At 35.8% G+C, this 10,563-nt stretch overlaps 1 protein-coding gene across 1 annotated transcript; it reads right to left on the reverse strand.

Moving 5' to 3' along the window:
• Positions 1–348: 348 nt before the first annotated feature.
• LOC122011378 (methylesterase 9-like) lies at positions 349–1,722 on the reverse strand. Its single transcript, XM_042567761.1, has 3 exons — positions 1,243–1,722; positions 1,025–1,162; positions 349–860 (listed from the first exon to the last, which is right to left on the reverse strand). The coding sequence occupies exons 1-3, from the start codon at positions 1,624–1,626 to the stop codon at positions 579–581; spliced, it is 804 nt and encodes a 267-aa protein (XP_042423695.1). The 5' UTR covers positions 1,627–1,722; the 3' UTR covers positions 349–578.
• Between the last annotated feature and the right edge of the window lie 8,841 nt (positions 1,723–10,563).

Here is a 10,563-nt window from a genome sequence, read left to right on the forward strand (position 1 = left end):
TTGTGAGGTTGTAGGGCTTCTCCGCTTTCGGTAGTTACCGAAAAGGAGTGTTTACATAGTGGAGGATGCATGAGTGTGTGGATCCTTGGACTAGTCACCTTTTCTTGAGGTGGATATCAAGTAAATCCCTAGAGTTAGCGTTATTCTGTTGTTTCTTGTATTTTCCGCTGCTATCATCTTGAAGAAATAAGCAACGACGAGCATGAGATCGCGCCGAGCTATTCACCCCCTTTAGCTACATTTTCGGTCCCAACAAAGGTAATAAGGTATGATCCACACTATTAAATGATCAACAATAACTAATGCAATGCTCATACGTTAACCAATAAATCCAACAAACTTGCTCAATTCTTCAAGAAGACTTGGTGTTTAGTTGTATCTAATCAAAAGAGTATTACAAAAATCTAAATATATAAGTTTTCTTGCCGCCTTACATTTCGTTCGATAATATTATAACAAACTTTCATTTAACAAATTGCTGATCTTAAATTTCAAATAATAATAATGGCTTATATTTCCTAGATTGCATCCTCTTGATATCTCAACTCTCAACTACTTAATCTTCTTAGATTCTTTAACTAAGCATAGGTCTTGACGATCTCCGAGATGATCTGGCTCAGCTCCTCCGGCGTCGACAACATGGGCATGTGGTCCGCCTCCTCAATCACCTTCACCTCATTCACCGGATTATTCTCGATCATCCACTGTTGGTAAGTGGCCAATAGCCCAATGTCTTTCTCGCATTTGATGTACACCTTCGCCGTCGACGCATATCCCGACTTAGATAACGGCGGTGATGCCAACAACTCATCGGCGAACATGGAAATAGGCCTCAGAAGCGTCATGGCCAAAGTCAAGTCCTTGATCAAGAAGACGCTCGGTTTGTTAGAATTTAGACGTCATCGTAAAGCATTTCAAGCAGTGGAACTACCAAGTGATTAAGCTATTCGGATATAAAGTCCCGTGTATAAGGTGTAGATCCGCCATTAGACAAAAGGACAGGAAGGTAAACGTAATAACCTACCTGAACCGGAGAGTGATCGTAGAAGTTGGCCATCATATTCGGTCCAAATAGCATGGAGACAGGACCATTCTCCTCGTTCCTAACAGATCCGAATTGAGTATCCAACCAAAATGGATCGCTTGTATCATCCAAATTATGCTTGAAAACAATAAAAACTAATCAAACACAGATTTTACTGATCTAAATTATTACCGTACTGTTTAAAGCAAATACGCTACCCTTTTATAAACGTGACCGGGGGGATGGTCGGAATCGGGCATGAAGGCGGTGACGAAGACTCCAACAGCGACTTTGGAAGGGAACTTGTCCATGGCGAAGGATATATTGATGCCGCCGAGGCTGTGACCGACGAGGACAGCGCGCTCGCCCGATGGAAGTGACTCGAGGAAGTCGAGCAGCGGCCGGTTGTAGTCAGTGAAGCTTCGGATGTCAACGAAGCGGCGCTCATCGATGCCAGAGGCGGCAAGGTCGAGCGCAGCGACGCGGTGGCCAGCTGAGCGGAGCAGGGTGGTGAGCTTGTGCCACGACCAGGCTCCGTGGCAGGCACCGTGCACCAGGACGATGTGTAGGTTTGTGCTGTTGCTCGCGGCGTCGTCAGCCATGGCCTTGAATCGATTTTGTTTTGGTCTTCCAGAAACTTGGCTTGGCTGTGGATTCCGATTTGTGAAGGAACGAGTACTTAGCTTGTTTTTTATTTACGCCATTATAGTGAGTTAAATATAGGGCCTGAAGTTTGAAAAATAATCAAACAAAATTAATTTTAAAAGGGAAGTTTTGGATCGACGTTAAAGTAGACCCTTCTCTCATATTGCATCAATGATGACTATTAGGAGTCTTTTAATGGAGGCATTACCGTCTAACTACTATTTATCTAATGGTTTAAATTTACACGTACCGCACTTCATCCGGAAGGAAAAGATACAAAAAGAAGGGTTCAAATATAAAATTAGATAATTTCTGATAAATACAAACTGATTTTAAATAGTAATTCGATTAAATCGTACGTGGCACGCTCATGATTAAAAAAAATTAAGATTAAGATAAAAAAATAAATATATTATTCACACATGGCATATAATTTAATGTGATAAAAAAGAGTAAAATTAAATAAGATTAAAAATAAAGTTGTTCTTCGCACATGGCATGGCATGTGATTTAATAATACTTATAATAAATTTCCCATAATAAAATATAACACTGTTTAAAATGTAATTTGATAGTCTTTACCATATAGATAAATTTAAAATTATTGTACAATAGTCAAGATATAGGTCCAAATAAGATAATTAGATGATTCGTTCAGCGTCGTATGTTAATATAAAGGAGGTAAATTATATGTCGAGTTTTGATCCTAAAATTTCATGTGACAACACCTCATGTTTTAATAATCGTTATCTTTTTTTTTTACATGCTTCATGATAAATGGTTAAATGATTATATTGTGATCAAATATAAGGTACATAAATGTAAAATTGATGCTAGGTATAATGGTGTAGCTGTAGAGTGTCTTTTTAATTTTTCATATATCTAAAATTTGAGGTTCAACTTTAATAAATTAATAGATCAGTTTCTTTTAATAGGTAGTTATCTAAAAATGTTAGGTTAATATATCATCTGTTGCGAATATTTTTTGATTTATCTTGATAGCTGATGAAATTTTTTTATAGAATTAGACCAATGATCTTCAAAATTAATCAAAATAAGTTGAATACTTGAGAAGAAGTAAATGCAAGATGACTATTAGGAGTCTTTTAATAGATATTTATCTAATGTTTTAAATTTACACATAGTGTATTTCATGCGAAGGGAAAGATGAAGGGTTTAAACACAAAATTAGATAATTTCTGATAAATAAAAACTGATTTTAAATATAATTCGACTAAAATCGTGGCACTCTCAAAATGTGATTAAAAAAAACTAAGATTAAGATTAAAAATAAATATATTATTCACACATGGCATATAATTTAATGAGATAAAAAAAACGTAGAATTAAATAAGATTAAAAACAAAGTTGTTCTTCACACATGGCATGTAATTTAATAATACTTATAATAAAATATAACACCTGTTTAAAATAAAAATTGATAGCCCTTACCGTATAGATAAATTTAATATTATTGTACAATGTCAAGGATATAGGTGGGAATAAGATAATTATCCTCTTCTTTAGATATATGGTAAGATGATTCACTCGCTTATAGTATTTTCATCAATTTATCTCTAAATCAATATAGAGGAAATAAATTATGAATGACTATTAATTATTAGTACAAGTGATCGAGTCATAGAGGAAGACATACTCAGACGTACCGAATTTTGACCGCAAGACCTCTATGGTAATACTCTATGTCTTAACCATCATTATCCTATTCTCTACGTATTTTATGATAAACTGTTAAATGAGTATATTATGATCAAATATAAGTTACGTAAATGTAAGATTGGTGTTCAGGGTAATGGTACAGCTGTAGAGTGTCTTTTTAATTTTTTATATATCTAAAAATTGAGGTTCAATTTTGATAAATTAACAGATGAATTTTTCTTAATAGTTGGTTATCTAAAAATACTGAACTAATGGGTCGTCTATTGTGAATGTTTCCCAATTTACTTTGATGACGGGTGGAAAATTTATATGAAATTAGACCAATGATCTCTAAAATTAATTGACATAAGTTAGGTTACCTAAGAATTGGTCAACATAAACAAAAAAGTAAATACAAAATGACTATTAGGAGTCTTTTAATGGAGGCATTACGACCGTCTTACTACTATTTATCTAATGTTTTAAATTTACACATACCGCACTTCATACGGAAGGAAAAGATGAACGGTTCAAACATAAAATTAGATAATTTATGATAAATAAAAACTGATTTTAAATAATAATTCGACTAATAGGGTATTTACATTGGTTTGCATTATAACATCCATCACCTTATAAAAATTATAAGATCCATATGCTATATATATATTATATTAATATTTTCATTTTTTTCATATTTATTTTAACATTAACACTCATTCAGAGTCCACATATCATATACATATTATATTAATATATTTATTCTTTCACATTTATTTTAATATTAACATTACTATTTCTTTGTATTTTAACATCATCAAAAATATATCACCAATTTAATTTAATTTTTTGATTTTAAATTTTTTAATTTTAGATCTTTTAATAAACTCACCTGTGCATGCATCAGGTGAGATATATATTTTTTAATAAATAATATTTTATTTTTATAAAGAAAGGCATTGATCGCGTACAATTGCTTGAATATGTTCATTGCTACGGTGACAATAACACCCACCAGTATTAGTTTTATTACATGAAACCAGTTACAAGGGCTTTCACAATAACGTTAATACTAACATAGAATGCTTCTAGCACTACGGAAATATTAACACGTTCAATTCTTTTAACGTATTAATGGGTATGTTTATATATATATATATATATATATATATATATATATATATATATATATATATATATATATATATATATATTTTGTCATTAACAGGTGAACGTGTATATATATATATATTTATTGTCATTAACAGGTGAACGTGCTAATGGAAATATGGATGTTCTAACTTTCTTAAAACTAACTAATGTGGAAGCCCTCATGGCACGCTCAAAATGTGAATAAAAGGAACTAAGATTAAGATTAAAAATAAATATATTATTCACACATGACATATCATTTAATGCGATAATAAAGAGTAAAATTAAATAAGATTAAAAACAAAGTTGTTCTTCACATGACATATCATTTAATGCGATAATAAAGAGTAAAATTAAATAAGATTAAAAACAAAGTTGTTCTTCACATGTGGCATGTAATTTAATAATATTTATAATAAAATATAATACCTATTTAAAATATAATTGCATAGCCCTTACAATATAGATAAATTTAATATTATTGTACAATAATAGGATATAGGTCCAAACAAGATAATTATCCTTTTTCTACATATGACAAAAAACAATTCACTCGTCTCTAGACCTCACGTGGCAATATCTCACTTTATATGTTGGGACATGTCAAGTTTCGATCTCAAAATCTCATATAGCAACACCTCATGTCTTAACCACCGTTATCCTTTTTTCTACATGCTTCATGATAAAATGTTAAATGAGTATATTGTGATCAAATATAAGGTACGTAGATGCAAGATTGGTGCCTGAGGTAATGGTGAAGCTGTAGAGTGCCATTTTAGTTTTTCATATATCTAAAAATTGAGGCTCAACTTTGACAAATTAACAAATGAATTTCTATTAATAAGTAGTTACCTAAAAATGCTAGGTTAATGCGTCGTCAACTGCGAATGTTTCTCGATTTATCCTGGTGGCTGGTGAAAAACTTCAGTGGAGTCGGACCGATGATCTCTAAAATTAGTTGGCATAAGCTAGCTACCTGGTGGGTTGGTTACCCCTAGAATTGGTCAGCATAAAAAAAAGTAAATGCAAGATTGGTGCGCTGGGTTATGGTGCAACGACAATGCACCCATGTAGTCTTCTAAGCCTCATGGTTTGATTCTCAATCATGGCTCATTGCATGATATTTTCCCCTAATATGATAATAAATCTAGGATGTTGGACTGTTGAGTCGTTCGTTATGAATATTTCTAGAATTACCTAATGGTAGGTGGAAAAATCAAGATTCGTGTTGCATCATAGCCTTCGAGTATCAGTATAACGACTTATATGCTAGGTAGCTAGTGTCTCTAGACCATAATAAAGGCTAATGTGCCAATTATTATTACTCTAACAGCCTCCGAACATCAATATAATTACATATGTGTCAAGTCGCTAGTGCCTTTGGGCCATAATAACAGTCAATGGGCTAGGTATTATTACTCTATTAATTCTCATACATAATCGTAATGAGTAATACCATAGGTATCTGTAAAATACATAGTCCTGGTCACATTTGCTCTTAAGCAAAAACAATTTCTTCAGTCTTTCTATATTCTTTATATATTATATGGGATCGGATTTTTCTAGATATCAACAAAATACATCTCCAGATAACCTCACAAAATGTTGAACATCTTCTCGGTGGTATCCATAGTAAAAAGCCTTTGCCTTAATGTTATTCCGAGAGAAAAACTCTTTTATTAGTTTTTCCATACTCATGTATCAGTGATACAGGAGGTAATTAGAAGGTGCCACGTGGTTAAGGAGAAGTCAATAATCTTACTGAGGACTAAGGTGGAGATCAAAGCCAACTGAAGATCCAGGCCGCCCTCGATTTCAGGATCATCCTTGACTCCATGCTATTCTTGATTCCTCATCAACCTCGACTTCAGGACCGCCCCCAACTCTATGTTATTCCCAACTCTGCATCGGCCCAAACTCCATGCTACACTTGGCTCTGTGTCGGCCCTGACTCCGCACTACTTCTGGCTCTCGACAGGCTCCATATCTGTACCTTTGCTCCCAGAAGATACAGATAACAGCGTTGTTTTCTTCAGAGAAAATGGAAAAATGTAGCCATTTATTTTAATAAATGTGGGTAACATAAGTCGAAATCTCAAAACACACCGAGAACGTAAGGGCATAGTCACAACTCTATAAAAAGTCATCCACTCCTATGGATGCAAGTACACACACATACAAATAGACTTCCAGAAACTCTAAACTACTATTTCATCTTCTCTTTCATTCTCTCCTACTGGAGACTTACTTGAGCATCAGAGTGACTACACTGGGGAACCCCTAGTTGTCATTCTTACTCTCTTTTTCTCATGTTCTCTCCCCATGCTCTAGCGGGTCTCTTTACTGTTGGAAGCAATCTTGAGGGTCTGGTGTGACTGTGAGTTTTGATGTTTGGGCAAAGGATTTAAGTTAGGTTTACCCATGTATTTGAGTTATGTAGGTTTGTAGGATACACATATAACTTAGCTTGATGACTTCAGATCATGTGAAGGATGACTATGCTGGTGAGGATTCGTAAAGAATTTAGACCAAGTTGGGATAAGGGAATATGAAAATACTGTGATACTTCGGAGAAGAAGGCTAGGATGGTAAAACAAAGTATATTCAATAAGTGACTTTATAAAAAAGTCACGAAGCTAGGAAGAGGGCGATCGCTACACTTTGAGACCACTATGCAATGGTTAGAAGGAATCCTATAGGTCACCCTTATTCGTTTTGACTCATCACCATTAAAATCCAATTCAATGGACTACCAAGCAGTAGAAGACAACTATGCCGTCATCGAGAGATACAATACAGGGCAATAAAAGCTACAACTCGGGGCTAGATGACTGACAGTTGATTGAAGCAGAAGCTGCAGATGAAGAACAAGACAACTTACTGAAAGGTGGGACATGGAGCACTAGAAGACAAAGAAGATGAAAATGGCAAACACAAAAATAAGGATTACACGATAAAGGCAACGACATTTCTCTATAATGTAATATAGCTTTGCTCACTCGACTATGACTATCAGATCCCTGCAATCACAAAGGTGGGATGGACTTCCAGTCGCTCGATTGAACACATGGATCAAACTAAATATCGATAATCATTGCGATATAGATAATGTTTCACCTTTTCTACAGATGATCACGTCACCTTAATGAGATGCAAAATAAGAGGTATACTAGCACATTTCAAATTTAAAGATTAAGACAGATTGCGCATGGTACGTATTCAACAAGCATGGTCACATTTATTGCAGATGTCATCTAAAACACACATGATATTCGCCACGTTGCAGGAATAACCAGCATACTTGACTAACACAATAGTTCAGTTCGTCGGACTCATGCCTCTTTCGACCAGACTTAAAAGAGAGACTGTTAAGACCGGTTGAGCTAGAGGGGGGGGGGGTGAATAACTCACTTCGATTTCTTGGTTAACTTGATGTTTTACAGTAGAAATTTGAAGGTAATGCTAACTCCTTGTATTTACTTGGTATCCACCTCCTTGAGGTGACTAATCCAAAGGTCCACATTATGGTCACACTTTACACTATGAAACTTCTCCTTCTCAGATCAACATCGAAGGTGGAGAAATCTTACATAATAATCTACAAATCTTCCTCTCAAAAGAACACTTCACAAGGAAGAAGAAGACAGGAGATTAGGGTTTTGAGTACACCTTCTTTTTCTTTGAGTAGCTTAAGATTGCAGCACTAGTGAGAGCTTGAGCACTGGTGAGAGCTTGAGCTTAAGCACTAGTGAGCAATGGAGAAAAATTGATCGCAATGGAACAATGTCTAAAAACAAGATCCGAGAGCATTCTTAAACTCTGCGAGAAGGAGCGTTTTTCTTGTCGTTTGTGAGTCTTAATCGATTAAGAAGTGATCTTAATCGATTACCCGATGTTAATCGATTAGAGTAGTCAATTTGATGCATGTTTCATTTATGTGACTCCTCCAAATCACCTACCTAATTGATTAAGAGTAGGATAATCGACTAGATCAGTCGATTAGGTATTCTTCTGTTTCGAGAAGAATGTCCCATAAGTGACTGAGCTAATTGCTTAAGCTTCAAACAAAAGCATTCTGTTTGAAGCAAAAAGACACCGTAAGCAATAGATCTAGTCGCTTACGGTGCCCTAATCGATTACCGTAATCAATTAGGAAACCTTCTATTTCAAACAAAATGTTGTTAAGCGATTGACCCACTCACTTAACACTCTCTTAATCAATTAAGCATTTTTCTTAATCAATTAACATGCATTGTTTGTGCTGATTATCAATTACCTTGCCAAGAATCTTGTTCTCGACTTTCCTAGACTTCTTATGTCTTACATCCGGTCTTCCGACCTGCAAGGGCTTCTCCTGTGCCAAAGATCTGGTCCCCTGACCTCCTTAAAATTCTCTTGCCTTGCATCCGACCTGCAAGAGCTTCTCTTACTAGGAATTCAATTCTCAACCTTCTTGGTCCTGCAAACTTGAACTCATATTAGATCCAATGTATTAGGCTAAACTTAAATAATCATCAATCATCAAAATTTCTTCCTTAGGGCATGATTGCACCAACAGAGACTAGTGATATGAGAGATAATTAGAGGGTGCTACGTGGTTAAGGAGAAGTCAATAGTCTTGCTGAGGTGGAGGTCAAAGTCAATTGAAAGTCCAGGCCACCTCGACCACGGGACCATCTCCGACTCCATGATGGCCCCTACTCCAAGACCATCCCCGACTCCATGGTATTCCTAACACAGCGTCGGCTCCAACTCTGTGTCAACCCCGACTCCATGCTACTCCCGACTCCGCGTTGTCCCCGACTTTGCACCACTCTTGGGTCTGAACAGGTTCTGTATCTGTATAGTTGCTCATGGAAGATACGAACAATATAGTCATTTTATTCGGAGGAAGTGGGAAAATGTAGCCATTTATTTCAAGAAACATGGGTAATATAAGCGGGAACACTAAGAACGTGAGACATACTCACAACTCTATAAAAGTCACCCGCTCCTACGGGCACAAGTATGCACACATACAAATAAGCTTCTAGAAACCCTAAACTAATGTTCATCTTCTCCTTCATTCTCCCCTGTTGAAGACTTAAGTATCAGAGTGGCTGCATTGGGGAACTCCTGGTCGTCATTCTAACCCTCTCTTTCTGGTGTTCTCTCCCCATGCTCTGGCGGGTCTCTCTACAAGTCCTTGCTATGTCAAGCTGAACAATGACAAAGTCAATATTAACACCAACTCATCGATGGATCGTTCTTTGGTAATCTCAGACAGGATCTATCAGAATTCAAGAAAAGATGAAGCTGGTTGGAGTTTGTCTTCTTATTAATGACCACTTCTTCTTGTCCCAAAAGGATATGATCCTTTAATATCTCACTATATTTGAAAAATATTATGAAGAAAGGTTTATATATCTCTTAAAAACTTCCAATTAAGATTCTATTGTCATTAATAAACTAGGTTTTTTACGTACTCTAGTATTTCAAAAAGGTTCGACATGAAGGAGGAACATCTAATGAGATCCAGGTTTCTTGAGAAATATGAAGAAGGGGCACAAATCAATCGGACTTTATTCGATTACACTCATCAATCTGACTTAAATGAGACATTTGATGGGATCCAAGTTTCCTAATGTGGCAGACAAAAAGGTGATTCGCTCACGGATCCAGGTTTCTCAAGCAATATGAAGAAGAAGAGATTTCACCATTAATCAGATTTCTTTCGATTACACTCCTTAGTCCGACTTTGATCAAGAGACATCTGATGGGTTCCAAGTTTCCCAAGTAATATTAAGAAGTGGAGACTTAACCATTTGATTACACTGTTCATACCGACTTGAAGGAGGGACATCTGATAAGATTTAGAGTTTTCGAGCAATATGACTGACGTCCATTGAATAATATGACCAAGTCCTCCTAAGCAATATAGTTGAGGTCTGCAGAGCAATATAGCTAAGCCCACCAAGCAATATGGCCAAATCCTCCTGAGCAATATGGCTGAGGATCGCCGAGCATTATGGCCAAGTCTTGCTAAGTAATATGGTTAAGTCCTCCAGAGCAATATGGTTGAGGTATGTTGGCCAATATGGCTA

Source organism: Zingiber officinale, chromosome 8A, assembly GCF_018446385.1.
Source record: "Zingiber officinale cultivar Zhangliang chromosome 8A, Zo_v1.1, whole genome shotgun sequence".
NCBI lineage: Eukaryota > Viridiplantae > Streptophyta > Magnoliopsida > Zingiberales > Zingiberaceae > Zingiber > Zingiber officinale.